A 17,427-nucleotide genomic window follows, 5' to 3' on the forward strand; every position below is an offset into this window, starting at 1 on the left:
GGATGTTGGGTTTTACCTTGATGATGAAGGTACCGTCTGCCCATTAACAACGTGTGGAAAAAGTGTGGGGCGCTAATGCGCACGGCCCACAGTGCATCATTATCTGATGCAAAAATGGATGCCATTTTCGAAGAGCGAGAAAGGAGCTTCCGTCTTTATTTTCTCAAGTGATACACCAGATAGTCACTGGATACTTCATTAAGAGCGTCCGCACAATTTCATGAGACATACCAAAAATTCAGACTATACATATATTATATACAATACTGTCTGGTCATTTTGGAGGTTCCAGATTGTACATGGAGTGCAGTACATGAAGAACAGATTGAAAAGAGTCTGAGGAGTAGCATTACACGGGTTACTCCTTTTTGCACTCACCCATTTAACGATACGTATGCGCGCGTCTTGTTAAGTACGAGTTAGCAATGACTTTTCTCTTGCTGCATCTCTTGCTTGCTGGATAGCACCTGGCAGTACCATATTTTGTAAGCAGCGAATGAACGCATCGTCAAAGCGTGAGCAAATTCATTTCTGTTCCCACATCACGCCACACGTACAGCACGTGCGGAACGTCAAGAGTAGTTCTCGCGGCTTACAAACATTCCCTGCACTCTCTTTCATTTGGAGGAAGGACATCGCATCCTTATCCACACGCTGCCGTCTCGCTTTGGGTCCCTCCATTCAGACGAGGTTGAAGTGCAAATTGGACATCTGGTGCCGCGATGCGTCTGACAATAACGGGCTGTCGCACACGCCATCGCCATGTAGATATAGAAACAGTGGAAGAAAGAGTGGAGGGAGTGGTGGCTTGTGCATGAATGGCCTTTACTCCACCTTGCGGTTGAGAGCGGGCATCGGGATGTTTTCAGGGAATACGCGGTCGAGCCATGCGTGCTTGTCCTACCCTTATGACGTCTGACCAACCATATGTCCCGCATTCGGAGGGGAAAAATTACAACGGGGGGGACACATGCAGTGCCCCCCCCACAACCTGCAGTTGGCAAGTGAGTCAGCGTGAGCGTCAAGCCAAGGAATCACCTTCAGATGAAACGACGACACAGTTAACTCGAGTACCTCTCAATCTGTTCACTTGGTTTCAACATTTGGCTCAATGATGTCTTGTACGAGCAGATGAACCTCAACTTTCAAACGTGTCAAAGAAAATAAATAAATAAAAAATCCCCACAACCTTTTAAACTGAGACAACAGCTCAGGACAGTTCTGATGACAATGGCAATGATGTGTTCTGGTACGCAACAAGAAACAATGCGGCAGCATGCAGGACACCCCCTACCTATGTTTTGTACGTAGGCTGACGAAGCAGCACAACCCACTTTTCTATTTAAAACAAGCATGTGCAAAAGATTAAGTGTTTTAGATTACAACACAAAAGGCTGCATTCATCAAGTAAGATTTTTGTTTTTTTTTTCATATATAGTTGGAGTGGCCTTGACGACTAACTCTGCTTATTCATTCATGTGGCGTCCCTACATTTCCACTCTCCTGCAGTGCAATGTATGTATTTTCTGTCGCCGCGAAAGCTGAATTCAGCACTAGCCTACTGTGCTCCAGACAATCTTTTAATCATCTGATGAATCAACATTTGCATACATAATGCTTGATGATTATTTGTTAGTCTGCAGCCATGTACTTGGATCCACATCCCTTACAGATCCTGCTGGATAGCGCATTAGCAGACAAAAGAGAATCCCACACAGAAGGCTGACTCTCAAAGGAGCCTCTTTTCTACCTTTGTTATACCTGTACATGATGTGCAAAAAACCAAACAAAAAAAAAACACAGTAATCCCACAAACGCCCCCCTCCTTTTGCTTTGAACTTCAAAGAATATACACGACAATTAAAAAATGTGCGGAAAGATACAATAGAAAAAAAAAGGGGGCAAAAAAAGATTACAAATGATTTTTTTTCTCATTATCTTAATGCAATATTTATTTCCTGGTACATTCGCTCATGTATTTTGGGCAGATGAATGAAGTGGATGAAGAGTCGTGATGATTTCATGTTCCCCAAGAAAATGGCCGCACCAAATCGAGGCATTTGCCTTTTGCTGTTTTTTTCAATTTTAAAATAAGATGACACTAATTGGGGTAACCGACCACAATATTACCGTATTATTGAATCATGTGGTCCTGTCGTCAACATTCAGCACACAACATAAATAGCGTGAGTCGAAATCAAGGCCCGGGGGCCAAATCCGGTCCACCACCTCATTTCAGGTGGTCCACCAAAGCAAAATAAGCCTACTTCTTGGTTCTTGCTGAATGGGGTTTCTTCTTTTCATTTTGGCGGATAATCGTAACCCAAATTGGAAAATTTCATGATAGGATTTTATTCCCCAAATCTTACATTTGCTTGCCACAAAAGAGCCGGAATGCCGCCATCATATGATGACACTGTGGGGTAGAGTGAAAATGAAAGGCTGCGGCTGGCTGGATTTTGACATGTTTGACGTGACGGCGACAGTGAATGAAATGCTTTCTGCTCTGCCTCACTGAACTTACAAAGGGAGAAAAGGGGGCATTAGAAACCTAATCATATAGAGACACTCTGTATGTATTTCGGTGACCGGGGGGGCTTGTAAATGACCTCGCACGGTTACTCGAATCCGCAAACGATTGCTTACCTCTCCGAGAGCTTCGTAACGTTTCTGGTTCCAGCGGTGGAGATCCTCTCGTGCGTTGAAGATAAAAGCGTCTCCTGTCTTTGTGTGTCGGAGTTGACCGTCTAGGAGAGCCACAGATGAATGACAGCGGTTAAAAAATCATTTTTTAAAAAGACAGCAGTTGTGATAATTAGCTTAACATTGTGTTACAGGAAGTACTTGATGCATGACAACTGACACCATCTATTTGGGTACTTTTATTTTATACGAACAAGACAGAACAAACAACAAACACATTCACTTTGTTTTGGCAAATAATTGCCCTTGTATCCTTGTATAGTTCCGGAAGGTTTATACCTCCGCAACGAGGCCATCGATCCCGCAGCTGACACTGCAACACAATAAAAGACTAAGCAGTGCTAAATTTAATTTTGACCTTTATGACTGCAAAAGTCGTACAAGCTGAACCACTAAAAAGTATGCATCTGGAACCCAAATAGCCAGAGGGCCCTCATACATTATCGCGGAAAAACAAATATATAAGCTATTTCACGTCGGCTGCTAAATTGCCACCATTTCCGCCGTGATAAACCTTGCAGTCCAAATGCAAAGCGAGTCTCACGGCGCCGGCTTTTATAAGTTAGCTGTTAAACAACGCCTAATCTTAATCTTGGTTTGTCATCGCGTTGCATTAAAGCAGACTTTTGCCTGTGAGGAAGAGGAGACGAGGGTTGCGAAGTTAGGAGAGAGCGCTAAAGTACCTTGAAGAAAATCAATTATGCATTCATGGAGGAGCGAGGATCTAAACAGCAACCGCCTAAGAGAAGCACAAGGAGCTATAATGAAATCCTACAATAGGAAAGGTGTGTGTGTCTGTGTGTGTGTGTGCGTGTGTGTGTGTGTGTCTGCCTATGTGAGGGCATGTACAGCTCCATCGCCTCCCCCAACACATCCTCTCAGAGGAATAAGGCTTTCTCAACTTTTCTCCTCTTTTTCTGTCATAATTAGCATTCTGTTCTCAATTTGGCCGCTTAATTAGGTGTACATAACCTTGGATTTCCAGTAATGGAAAAAACCGGAGGGCTAGTGGAATGAAGCCATCATCTTCAGTGATTAAGACACCTGCAAACTATTGTACACAGCCTCGTCGGCATCGGCGTCATTACATGGTCAAATTAACATTTTTGTTCCGCCTGTCTCAGTAGTCCGGCTGTTACTGCGGAAATAAGATGACTGCGAGGAAGACATGTTGGAGACATTTCCTCGAGGAGGTAAGGTGTCTTTCATAAAAAAATGCTCTGCTTCCCCCAAAAATAGGCCGGCCCGGGCAGAAAGGGACAAGATAAACAGCTTGGTTGGGAGCCGCTGACACGTGGGTGCCCAAAAATTTGAAGATTTCAGGGAAAGTCCATTTATTTCAGTCATTTGTCTCAAAACATGAAACTTAGACTAGTTCACCACGCAGCAAGTGAATTATTTCCAGCCTTTGTTCGTTTCAATTTGGATGACTATGGCAGAAAGACGAGCGGCGGGGGGGGGGGGGGGGGGCAGGGGGGGGACCGGTTAGCGCGTCGGCCCCACGGTGCAGAGGTGCAGGGTTCGATTCCGGCTCCGGCCTTCCTGTGTGGAGTTGGCATGTTCTACCCGTGCCTGCGTGGGTTTTCTCTGGGTACTTCGCTTTCCTCCCACTATCCAAAAACATACACGGCAGGTTGATGGAGCACTCTAAATTGTCCCGAGGTGTGAGTGTGTGTGCATGGAATGATGGGAGTGAGACAAGAAAGTAAAGGGCAGTGAAGGCAGAGAGGTGAAGAAAAAGTGCTCATCTCTTCATGGGACACCAAGCTGGGAACTGAAGGAGGGGAACGGCGCTGGCAGGCGGCGGCACTACGGCGTCAAGGGGTGTGGCGGATGGCTACGTTTGGCGCCATCTCTGTTCTTCGGCACAGTGAGATTATGCAAATGACCTGGCAGGCGGAGGGCAAGGCTGAGTAGGTTTCTGACGGGGCATAGAGTACATAACATGTCCCAAACTCAGCCAGCCAGGAAGCCAACAGAGATACTGACAGAGAACAGAGGGAGGGAGATGCAGGAGAGGAGCCGCAGAAAACACCCCCCTTCGCATCTTCATTTCCAGCCCCCCCTCCCGAGCCCTTTTTCCCCACCTGCTTGATCAAAGCCGGCCAGGTGAATTCTAAAGAGATTTCCAGACCATCTGGACATACATACGCACATAGCCTTAAAATTAGCCGCATTTATGTCATGTTGTTGTTTGCTTACTGTCTCACAAAGTATGAGCCCAGCAGAATAAAACTGGACAGAAAAAGAAATCTCAACCAAGGCCCAGCCGATGCAATGCGGATTTCTGACAGAGAAAAAAATATGGATTACAGATTAATCGGACGATTAATTAAAAAGATACATAAATATGTCATGCATAAAAGACCCCTGCCCCCACTTTTTTTTTTAAACAAACCATGACTTTGGGGGGGTGTAAAATAGTGACATCCAGGTCAATTCCATGCACAACTTGCACTGTCCACCAAATCACTGCTTGTAAAAATGAAGATTTACTTTGTTTGGAAGAACAGGTCCATAGAAAGTCCTTAGCAATAAATGTCATAATAAAATAGCATGAACAAAGTTCAAGGTCTAGAATTATGTGTCATAATGAAATGAGAGCAGCGTTACTTGTGTACAATTGCTGTAAATGGTTCGAGGGCGGATACATAAAGGTAAAAAAAAAGAAAATTGGCTAACATCGACCATGTGAGTTGATGAGTACTGCTGTTTTCTTGAAAATATTGCAGAGCATGCCTTTAAATGTCTACTTACAATCATTGAAGGCATATTCAAATTCCTCCAGGGTTTTGGGGAAGGTGAAGGGGGGTTCATCCTTCTTCATGAGTTCATCTAAATCTATTCTTGACAGCAAGTCTGAGAAGAAACAGAATGTCATGTCAGATTATATTATCTTAATACAGCCGCAAACTGCAAAAACAGAGCTATTTGCAGTTGACTCTTTCCAATCTAAGATAAAAGCAAACCCAAAAATATCTTTATTTTTGCAATGCTATGAGATAAGATTCATTCTGAAATGCTCCACATTATGTAGGTGGCACAGCTACGTTCTGTCTTTGTTTATTTGTACATTCATGGTTTCTGTGACTGGGACATGATAGTTGTGGTAGTACAAGGTGGATTAAGTTGGGGAAATCTTTGATGACATAACGGTCAAATGTGTTTCAACGGATTTGAAATAATCAGAATTGTACTGTTCACACTGCATGAAAAGAATATCTGATGCATGTCGCACATGGGCAAAAAAAAAAAAAAAAATTAGGAATTGAGCTACGGTGTGAAGCTAGCCTATTTTTTGTGTTCGCCAAGGGCTGAATCATAGTGCAATATGTACAGCTTTGTAAATTACAAATCTGTTGGTGTTAATTCAACATCAAAGGCTGTTAATTTTAACACCAGCAAAGTGTTGATATGCATCCACACTATCCAGTGTTAGTTATTAAAGTGTGAAATTCAACTCTCAAATGTGTGTTCAAGAAACAAAGTGTAGTGTCGACAGTGCGGCAAAAATGAGACTATTGCATGTTTAAATATGCCAAATTCAAATTCATGCCAAAACTATATAGTGTAGGGAAAGTATCCCATGCCTCACTACCTTAAATAAAACACATTTGTTTTCTTTCATTAAATCCATTTCAGACAGCTCTTACAAAAACAACAGTAGGGCAACAATGTATCTTCTTTCATCCTTTTCATGTGAAAACTGCCCATCATACCAATAAAAAATATCAGGTTAGAGACATCAATGACAGTAAAGAAATCCTCCCCAATTCTACCGTCAAAAGTAATGCCTTATCGTCATGAAGGCGTTTACAATTTTCCTGAAAGTAGGAAATCATTTTCACTACCCACATATAAAAGCATTCCATTATGGTATTCAGTTCCATAGTTTTTCACTGTAGATATTGCATATTTGGAAAGACACTTACACCTGGTCCAGATAGTGTGGCATCTCCCTGTACGTTGCCTTCATTTTGACCTTTTGACAACTGGCTGGTTGGACAAACATTTCACACTCAATGGACATACATTCATCTCCTGATAGCTGTTCAGGTGGTGAGTGGTCTTGCAGTCTTTCTGGGCAACCTTCATAATCCCATGGCAGCAAAAGAGATAAGAGAATATGGACACAAAGCAATTCCCATTACATACTCAAGTCCATTTCCTGTGGGCCTAAATGACCAAATGCGTTTTTGTAACGCAATACATCACGTTGGTGATGCCTTGTCTTCCAGAATGTGTGGGAAGAATGTGACAATTCCACGGACATAGATACTGCAGGTATTAAGTTTTCCCACAAACACTTCAATTAGATTAAATTCCATCTTATTTACACGTTACATTTTGGACAATAGCCTTATTGCGGACTCGTTTCTGGATGGTGGGGAGAGGGTGGTATGGATGCCTATTCTCCAAAAAGAATGAGGCAACAAATTTGTTCAATGACATCACACAATTGCTAATCAGCTTCTCGTTCTGCAAATGTACGGTAGTCCAATGTTTCAGGTCAGTAAGATGACGAGAAAAAAAAACGAGAGGCAAAAATTCTACATCCACGCCACTGTTGGTGTATCAAAAATACTGTTTATTTCCACATACACACACACACACACACACACACACACACACACACGCGCGCGCACCAAAAAAGAAAGTTAGCAAGCCCTGTAGCAGGTCTGCTTGGGCACACATAAACTGCAGAATCATGTGCACTTCACCTCACAAAATGAGTCATGTAGACCAGGAAACTAGAGAGACTGTAATATGCAACCTTCTCCTACCGAGCCTGGCGACGAACTGGCGGGAAACTAGGGCGGCAACTTCTACAGCCGAAAACGCATCAGCAAATGAACTCATTTAGAAAGAGGAAGAAATGGTAAAAGGGGAATTCGATTCATTTACCGAAAGTAGCACGTTGACCTTGAAGAAACCGCTGCGGTACAAATTCGCTGAGTTGGTCATGTGAGCGACACATCACGGTGCAACTGAAAATTTCGCTGAGTAAGAAGCCGACTAAGTGGTAGGGATAATGATACGGAACTCAAGGGTTTCGATTGGGGGGGATGTTGGGTTTTACCTTGATGATGAAGGTACCGTCTGCCCATTAACAACGTGTGGAAAAAGTGTGGGGCGCTAATGCGCACGGCCCACAGTGCATCATTATCTGATGCAAAAATGGATGCCATTTTCGAAGAGCGAGAAAGGAGCTTCCGTCTTTATTTTCTCAAGTGATACACCAGATAGTCACTGGATACTTCATTAAGAGCGTCCGTACAATTTCATGAGACATACCAAAAATTCAGACTATACATATATTATATACAATACTGTCTGGTCATTTTGGAGGTTCCAGATTGTACATGGAGTGCAGTACATGAAGAACAGATTGAAAAGAGTCTGAGGAGTAGCATTACACGGGTTACTCCTTTTTGCACTCACCCATTTAACGATACGTATGCGCGCGTCTTGTTAAGTACGAGTTAGCAATGACTTTTCTCTTGCTGCATCTCTTGCTTGCTGGATAGCACCTGGCAGTACCATATTTTGTAAGCAGCGAATGAACGCATCGTCAAAGCGTGAGCAAATTCATTTCTGTTCCCACATCACGCCACACGTACAGCACGTGCGGAACGTCAAGAGTAGTTCTCGCGGCTTACAAACATTCCCTGCACTCTCTTTCATTTGGAGGAAGGACATCGCATCCTTATCCACACGCTGCCGTCTCGCTTTGGGTCCCTCCATTCAGACGAGGTTGAAGTGCAAATTGGACATCTGGTGCCGCGATGCGTCTGACAATATCGGGCTGTCGCACACGCCATCGCCATGTAGATATAGAAACAGTGGAAGAAAGAGTGGAGGGAGTGGTGGCTTGTGCATGAATGGCCTTTACTCCACCTTGCGGTTGAGAGCGGGCATCGGGATGTTTTCAGGGAATACGCGGTCGAGCCATGCGTGCTTGTCCTACCCTTATGACGTCTGACCAACCATATGTCCCGCATTCGGAGGGGAAAAATTACAACGGGGGGGACACATGCAGTGCCCCCCCCACAACCTGCAGTTGGCAAGTGAGTCAGCGTGAGCGTCAAGCCAAGGAATCACCTTCAGATGAAACGACGACACAGTTAACTCGAGTACCTCTCAATCTGTTCACTTGGTTTCAACATTTGGCTCAATGATGTCTTGTACGAGCAGATGAACCTCAACTTTCAAACGTGTCAAAGAAAATAAATAAATAAAAAATCCCCACAACCTTTTAAACTGAGACAACAGCTCAGGACAGTTCTGATGACAATGGCAATGATGTGTTCTGGTACGCAACAAGAAACAATGCGGCAGCATGCAGGACACCCCCTACCTATGTTTTGTACGTAGGCTGACGAAGCAGCACAACCCACTTTTCTATTTAAAACAAGCATGTGCAAAAGATTAAGTGTTTTAGATTACAACACAAAAGGCTGCATTCATCAAGTAAGATTTTTGTTTTTTTTTTCATATATAGTTGGAGTGGCCTTGACGACTAACTCTGCTTATTCATTCATGTGGCGTCCCTACATTTCCACTCTCCTGCAGTGCAATGTATGTATTTTCTGTCGCCGCGAAAGCTGAATTCAGCACTAGCCTACTGTGCTCCAGACAATCTTTTAATCATCTGATGAATCAACATTTGCATACATAATGCTTGATGATTATTTGTTAGTCTGCAGCCATGTACTTGGATCCACATCCCTTACAGATCCTGCTGGATAGCGCATTAGCAGACAAAAGAGAATCCCACACAGAAGGCTGACTCTCAAAGGAGCCTCTTTTCTACCTTTGTTATACCTGTACATGATGTGCAAAAAACCAAACAAAAAAAAAAACACAGTAATCCCACAAACGCCCCCCTCCTTTTGCTTTGAACTTCAAAGAATATACACGACAATTAAAAAATGTGCGGAAAGATACAATAGAAAAAAAAAGGGGGCAAAAAAAGATTACAAATGATTTTTTTTCTCATTATCTTAATGCAATATTTATTTCCTGGTACATTCGCTCATGTATTTTGGGCAGATGAATGAAGTGGATGAAGAGTCGTGATGATTTCATGTTCCCCAAGAAAATGGCCGCACCAAATCGAGGCATTTGCCTTTTGCTGTTTTTTTCAATTTTAAAATAAGATGACACTAATTGGGGTAACCGACCACAATATTACCGTATTATTGAATCATGTGGTCCTGTCGTCAACATTCAGCACACAACATAAATAGCGTGAGTCGAAATCAAGGCCCGGGGGCCAAATCCGGTCCACCACCTCATTTCAGGTGGTCCACCAAAGCAAAATAAGCCTACTTCTTGGTTCTTGCTGAATGGGGTTTCTTCTTTTCATTTTGGCGGATAATCGTAACCCAAATTGGAAAATTTCATGATAGGATTTTATTCCCCAAATCTTACATTTGCTTGCCACAAAAGAGCCGGAATGCCGCCATCATATGATGACACTGTGGGGTAGAGTGAAAATGAAAGGCTGCGGCTGGCTGGATTTTGACATGTTTGACGTGACGGCGACAGTGAATGAAATGCTTTCTGCTCTGCCTCACTGAACTTACAAAGGGAGAAAAGGGGGCATTAGAAACCTAATCATATAGAGACACTCTGTATGTATTTCGGTGACCGGGGGGGCTTGTAAATGACCTCGCACGGTTACTCGAATCCGCAAACGATTGCTTACCTCTCCGAGAGCTTCGTAACGTTTCTGGTTCCAGCGGTGGAGATCCTCTCGTGCGTTGAAGATAAAAGCGTCTCCTGTCTTTGTGTGTCGGAGTTGACCGTCTAGGAGAGCCACAGATGAATGACAGCGGTTAAAAAATCATTTTTTAAAAAGACAGCAGTTGTGATAATTAGCTTAACATTGTGTTACAGGAAGTACTTGATGCATGACAACTGACACCATCTATTTGGGTACTTTTATTTTATACGAACAAGACAGAACAAACAACAAACACATTCACTTTGTTTTGGCAAATAATTGCCCTTGTATCCTTGTATAGTTCCGGAAGGTTTATACCTCCGCAACGAGGCCATCGATCCCGCAGCTGACACTGCAACACAATAAAAGACTAAGCAGTGCTAAATTTAATTTTGACCTTTATGACTGCAAAAGTCGTACAAGCTGAACCACTAAAAAGTATGCATCTGGAACCCAAATAGCCAGAGGGCCCTCATACATTATCGCGGAAAAACAAATATATAAGCTATTTCACGTCGGCTGCTAAATTGCCACCATTTCCGCCGTGATAAACCTTGCAGTCCAAATGCAAAGCGAGTCTCACGGCGCCGGCTTTTATAAGTTAGCTGTTAAACAACGCCTAATCTTAATCTTGGTTTGTCATCGCGTTGCATTAAAGCAGACTTTTGCCTGTGAGGAAGAGGAGACGAGGGTTGCGAAGTTAGGAGAGAGCGCTAAAGTACCTTGAAGAAAATCAATTATGCATTCATGGAGGAGCGAGGATCTAAACAGCAACCGCCTAAGAGAAGCACAAGGAGCTATAATGAAATCCTACAATAGGAAAGGTGTGTGTGTCTGTGTGTGTGTGTGCGTGTGTGTGTGTGTGTCTGCCTATGTGAGGGCATGTACAGCTCCATCGCCTCCCCCAACACATCCTCTCAGAGGAATAAGGCTTTCTCAACTTTTCTCCTCTTTTTCTGTCATAATTAGCATTCTGTTCTCAATTTGGCCGCTTAATTAGGTGTACATAACCTTGGATTTCCAGTAATGGAAAAAACCGGAGGGCTAGTGGAATGAAGCCATCATCTTCAGTGATTAAGACACCTGCAAACTATTGTACACAGCCTCGTCGGCATCGGCGTCATTACATGGTCAAATTAACATTTTTGTTCCGCCTGTCTCAGTAGTCCGGCTGTTACTGCGGAAATAAGATGACTGCGAGGAAGACATGTTGGAGACATTTCCTCGAGGAGGTAAGGTGTCTTTCATAAAAAAATGCTCTGCTTCCCCCAAAAATAGGCCGGCCCGGGCAGAAAGGGACAAGATAAACAGCTTGGTTGGGAGCCGCTGACACGTGGGTGCCCAAAAATTTGAAGATTTCAGGGAAAGTCCATTTATTTCAGTCATTTGTCTCAAAACATGAAACTTAGACTAGTTCACCACGCAGCAAGTGAATTATTTCCAGCCTTTGTTCGTTTCAATTTGGATGACTATGGCAGAAAGACGAGCGGCGGGGGGAGGGGGGGGACCGGTTAGCGCGTCGGCCCCACGGTGCAGAGGTGCAGGGTTCGATTCCGGCTCCGGCCTTCCTGTGTGGAGTTGGCATGTTCTACCCGTGCCTGCGTGGGTTTTCTCTGGGTACTTCGCTTTCCTCCCACTATCCAAAAACATACACGGCAGGTTGATGGAGCACTCTAAATTGTCCCGAGGTGTGAGTGTGTGTGCATGGAATGATGGGAGTGAGACAAGAAAGTAAAGGGCAGTGAAGGCAGAGAGGTGAAGAAAAAGTGCTCATCTCTTCATGGGACACCAAGCTGGGAACTGAAGGAGGGGAACGGCGCTGGCAGGCGGCGGCACTACGGCGTCAAGGGGTGTGGCGGATGGCTACGTTTGGCGCCATCTCTGTTCTTCGGCACAGTGAGATTATGCAAATGACCTGGCAGGCGGAGGGCAAGGCTGAGTAGGTTTCTGACGGGGCATAGAGTACATAACATGTCCCAAACTCAGCCAGCCAGGAAGCCAACAGAGATACTGACAGAGAACAGAGGGAGGGAGATGCAGGAGAGGAATGCTAAGAGCCGCAGAAAACACCCCACTTCGCATCTTCATTTCCAGCCCCCCCTCCCGAGCCCTTTTTCCCCACCTGCTTGATCAAAGCCGGCCAGGTGAATTCTAAAGAGATTTCCAGACCATCTGGACATACATACGCACATAGCCTTAAAATTAGCCGCATTTATGTCATGTTGTTGTTTGCTTACTGTCTCACAAAGTATGAGCCCAGCAGAATAAAACTGGACAGAAAAAGAAATCTCAACCAAGGCCCAGCCGATGCAATGCGGATTTCTGACAGAGAAAAAAATATGGATTACAGATTAATCGGACGATTAATTAAAAAGATACATAAATATGTCATGCATAAAAGACCCCTGCCCCCACTTTTTTTTTTAAACAAACCATGACTTTGGGGGGGTGTAAAATAGTGACATCCAGGTCAATTCCATGCACAACTTGCACTGTCCACCAAATCACTGCTTGTAAAAATGAAGATTTACTTTGTTTGGAATAACAGGTCCATAGAAAGTCCTTAGCAATAAATGTCATAATAAAATAGCATGAACAAAGTTCAAGGTCTAGAATTATGTGTCATAATGAAATGAGAGCAGCGTTACTTGTGTACAATTGCTGTAAATGGTTCGAGGGCGGATACATAAAGGTAAAAAAAAAGAAAATTGGCTAACATCGACCATGTGAGTTGATGAGTACTGCTGTTTTCTTGAAAATATTGCAGAGCATGCCTTTAAATGTCTACTTACAATCATTGAAGGCATATTCAAATTCCTCCAGGGTTTTGGGGAAGGTGAAGGGGGGTTCATCCTTCTTCATGAGTTCATCTAAATCTATTCTTGACAGCAAGTCTGAGAAGAAACAGAATGTCATGTCAGATTATATTATCTTAATACAGCCGCAAACTGCAAAAACAGAGCTATTTGCAGTTGACTCTTTCCAATCTAAGATAAAAGCAAACCCAAAAATATCTTTATTTTTGCAATGCTATGAGATAAGATTCATTCTGAAATGCTCCACATTATGTAGGTGGCACAGCTACGTTCTGTCTTTGTTTATTTGTACATTCATGGTTTCTGTGACTGGGACATGATAGTTGTGGTAGTACAAGGGGGATTAAGTTGGGGAAATCTTTGATGACATAACGGTCAAATGTGTTTCAACGGATTTGAAATAATCAGAATTGTACTGTTCACACTGCATGAAAAGAATATCTGATGCATGTCGCACATGGGCAAAAAAAAAAAAAAAAATTGAGCTCTAGTGCGAAGACTTTGAGAATCACCTTTGAGCGCTGTGGTTTTCTCTCCGTCTTCCTGGCCGGCCACCTGGGCCATGGCGATCAACAAGATGCACACAGCTGGTTTAGCAGCACAGGGCGGAGAGCTAAGCATCAGATCAGTTCCCCAAAATCACCGAGGTGTCCCCTGTGACAGAGATTTAAAATAATCATAATAAAATGATGAAATATCTTGTTCAAATGCATGTTTTTCTATAACACGATTGTGACCGTGCTATTAATGCAGCATTAATAATTCAGACAACTATTGGTATTAAATAGAACGAAAGAAAACCCCAACAGTTAGTTTATTACAACTATTTGTCAATGACTCGCGCTGGCTCCACTTGCACACATGTTAAGTCTGCAGACATTACCAAAAGGTAGCAAATGTGTATTGTTACTCCAGATGCCTGCTGAGACTGAAAGAGTATCCGCGTCCATGTGGAGCCGCTGCGAGCGAGTCGAGGAACGATAAAGTCGTGCTTTTTTGTTTCACATACTTTGAAAAGCAAACCAAGACGCGCTAGTTGCACAGACGGAAACAAGCATGTTGCTCATCTTTGACTCACACGCTTTGAGAACATGCGACACGACACACTCGACACTCGTTGCTGCTTCCTGGATGGTCTCCCAAACAGGAAGTACTCTGGGGCGCCAAGCTTCCGGGTTACCGGGGCAACAGAATGGAAGCCTTTTTTTTCTTAAAGGTGCAGCGGCACAGCTGTTGCGGCTGCACAAAGTTTTGTTTGTTTGCAGTCAAGTTTGAACTGTGGAATAGGATTCGAGGTTTGGTGTTTCCAATAATTTGGTTACATGAAATGGGCAAAACATAATAACACTAACAGTAAATATCAGGTTATTTTAAATTATTATCTAATATTATATTTAGATAAAGTACGTACTGCGTTTGCAAAGGTCCCGTTTTATAATTAATTCAACTTCCAATGCGTGCACGTGTGGTAAAATAAGTGTGAGGCATGCGTTTTTGTGAATGCAGCACACAAACCCGTGCGCGCGCGCGCGCGCGCGCGCACACACACACACACACACACACACACACACACACACACACACACACACACACACACACACACACACACACACAAGCAAAAGAAATGGGTACCAGCTACAGGAGCATGTGGCTGCTTCCCACTTCGCATCTTCATTTCCAGCCCCCCCTCCCGAGCCCTTTTTCCCCACCTGCTTGATCAAAGCCGGCCAGGTGAATTCTAAAGAGATTTCCAGACCATCTGGACATACATACGCACATAGCCTTAAAATTAGCCGCATTTATGTCATGTTGTTGTTTGCTTACTGTCTCACAAAGTATGAGCCCAGCAGAATAAAACTGGACAGAAAAAGAAATCTCAACCAAGGCCCAGCCGATGCAATGCGGATTTCTGACAGAGAAAAAAATATGGATTACAGATTAATCGGACGATTAATTAAAAAGATACATAAATATGTCATGCATAAAAGACCCCTGCCCCCACTTTTTTTTTTTGCCGCATTTATGTCATGTTGTTGTTTGCTTACTGTCTCACAAAGTATGAGCCCAGCAGAATAAAACTGGACAGAAAAAGAAATCTCAACCAAGGCCCAGCCGATGCAATGCGGATTTCTGACAGAGAAAAAAATATGGATTACAGATTAATCGGACGATTAATTAAAAAGATACATAAATATGTCATGCATAAAAGACCCCTGCCCCCACTTTTTTTTTTTAAACAAACCATGACTTTGGGGGGGTGTAAAATAGTGACATCCAGGTCAATTCCATGCACAACTTGCACTGTCCACCAAATCACTGCTTGTAAAAATGAAGATTTACTTTGTTTGGAATAACAGGTCCATAGAAAGTCCTTAGCAATAAATGTCATAATAAAATAGCATGAACAAAGTTCAAGGTCTAGAATTATGTGTCATAATGAAATGAGAGCAGCGTTACTTGTGTACAATTGCTGTAAATGGTTCGAGGGCGGATACATAAAGGTAAAAAAAAAGAAAATTGGCTAACATCGACCATGTGAGTTGATGAGTACTGCTGTTTTCTTGAAAATATTGCAGAGCATGCCTTTAAATGTCTACTTACAATCATTGAAGGCATATTCAAATTCCTCCAGGGTTTTGGGGAAGGTGAAGGGGGGTTCATCCTTCTTCATGAGTTCATCTCTAAATCTACTTGACAGCAAGTCTGAGAAGAAACAGAATGTCATGTCAGATTATATTATCTTAATACAGAGCCAAACTGCAAAAACAGAGCTATTTGCAGTTGACTCTTTCCAATCTAAGATAAAAGCAAACCCAAAAATATCTTTATTTTTGCAATGCTATGAGATAAGATTCATTCTGAAATGCTCCACATTATGTAGGTGGCACAGCTACGTTCTGTCTTTGTTTATTTGTACATTCATGGTTTCTGTGACTGGGACATGATAGTTGTGGTAGTACAAGGTGGATTAAGTTGGGGAAATCTTTGATGACATAACGGTCAAATGTGTTTCAACGGATTTGAAATAATCAGAATTGTACTGTTCACACTGCATGAAAAGAATATCTGATGCATGTCGCACATGGGCAAAAAAAAAAAAAAAAATTGAGCTCTAGTGCGAAGACTTTGAGAATCACCTTTGAGCGCTGTGGTTTTCTCTCCGTCTTCCTGGCCGGCCACCTGGGCCATGGCGATCAACAAGATGCACACAGCTGGTTTAGCAGCACAGGGCGGAGAGCTAAGCATCAGATCAGTTCCCCAAAATCACCGAGGTGTCCCCTGTGACAGAGATTTAAAATAATCATAATAAAATGATGAAATATCTTGTTCAAATGCATGTTTTTCTATAACACGATTGTGACCGTGCTATTAATGCAGCATTAATAATTCAGACAACTATTGGTATTAAATAGAACGAAAGAAAACCCCAACAGTTAGTTTATTACAACTATTTGTCAATGACTCGCGCTGGCTCCACTTGCACACATGTTAAGTCTGCAGACATTACCAAAAGGTAGCAAATGTGTATTGTTACTCCAGATGCCTGCTGAGACTGAAAGAGTATCCGCGTCCATGTGGAGCCGCTGCGAGCGAGTCGAGGAACGATAAAGTCGTGCTTTTTTGTTTCACATACTTTGAAAAGCAAACCAAGACGCGCTAGTTGCACAGACGGAAACAAGCATGTTGCTCATCTTTGACTCACACGCTTTGAGAACATGCGACACGACACACTCGACACTCGTTGCTGCTTCCTGGATGGTCTCCCAAACAGGAAGTACTCTGGGGCGCCAAGCTTCCGGGTTACCGGGGCAACAGAATGGAAGCCTTTTTTTTCTTAAAGGTGCAGCGGCACAGCTGTTGCGGCTGCACAAAGTTTTGTTTGTTTGCAGTCAAGTTTGAACTGTGGAATAGGATTCGAGGTTTGGTGTTTCCAATAATTTGGTTACATGAAATGGGCAAAACATAATAACACTAACAGTAAATATCAGGTTATTTTAAATTATTATCTAATATTATATTTAGATAAAGTACGTACTGCGTTTGCAAAGGTCCCGTTTTATAATTAATTCAACTTCCAATGCGTGCACGTGTGGTAAAATAAGTGTGAGGCATGCGTTTTTGTGAATGCAGCACACAAACCCGTGCGCGCGCGCGCGCGCGCGCGCACACACCCCCACA

At 43.1% G+C, this 17,427-nt stretch overlaps 1 protein-coding gene and 1 long non-coding RNA gene across 6 annotated transcripts in view; both read right to left on the minus strand.

Annotated features, from left to right (window-relative positions):
- arb2a (ARB2 cotranscriptional regulator A) overlaps positions 1-14,418 on the minus strand; it is a 168,987-nt gene extending 154,569 nt beyond the window's left edge. For 4 of the 5 annotated variants that reach the window (XM_019894608.1, XM_019894606.1, XM_019894609.1 and 1 more), the window contains exons 1-2: positions 5,461-5,586; positions 2,647-2,747 (exon numbers count right to left, since the gene is read on the minus strand). In XM_019894608.1, coding sequence (XP_019750167.1) covers positions 2,647-2,747; positions 5,461-5,584 — 225 coding nt within the window. In that variant the 5' untranslated portion in view covers positions 5,585-5,586. Of the gene's footprint in view, positions 1-2,646; positions 2,748-5,460; positions 5,587-10,414; positions 10,516-13,224; positions 13,327-13,760; positions 13,903-14,326 lie in introns of those variants that run through there. The other variant, XM_019894611.1, reaches the window with a different exon arrangement.
- Positions 14,419-15,938: 1,520 nt separating this feature from the next.
- LOC109530707 (uncharacterized) lies at positions 15,939-17,048 on the minus strand. Its single transcript, XR_002171055.1, has 3 exons — positions 16,952-17,048; positions 16,386-16,527; positions 15,939-15,951 (listed from the first exon to the last, which is right to left on the minus strand). It is a non-coding gene; the product is annotated as an uncharacterized LOC109530707 (long non-coding RNA).
- Between the last annotated feature and the right edge of the window lie 379 nt (positions 17,049-17,427).

Source organism: Hippocampus comes, unplaced genomic scaffold (genome assembly GCF_001891065.2).
Source record: "Hippocampus comes isolate QL1 unplaced genomic scaffold, H_comes_QL1_v1.1 scaffold195, whole genome shotgun sequence".
NCBI lineage: Eukaryota > Metazoa > Chordata > Actinopteri > Syngnathiformes > Syngnathidae > Hippocampus > Hippocampus comes.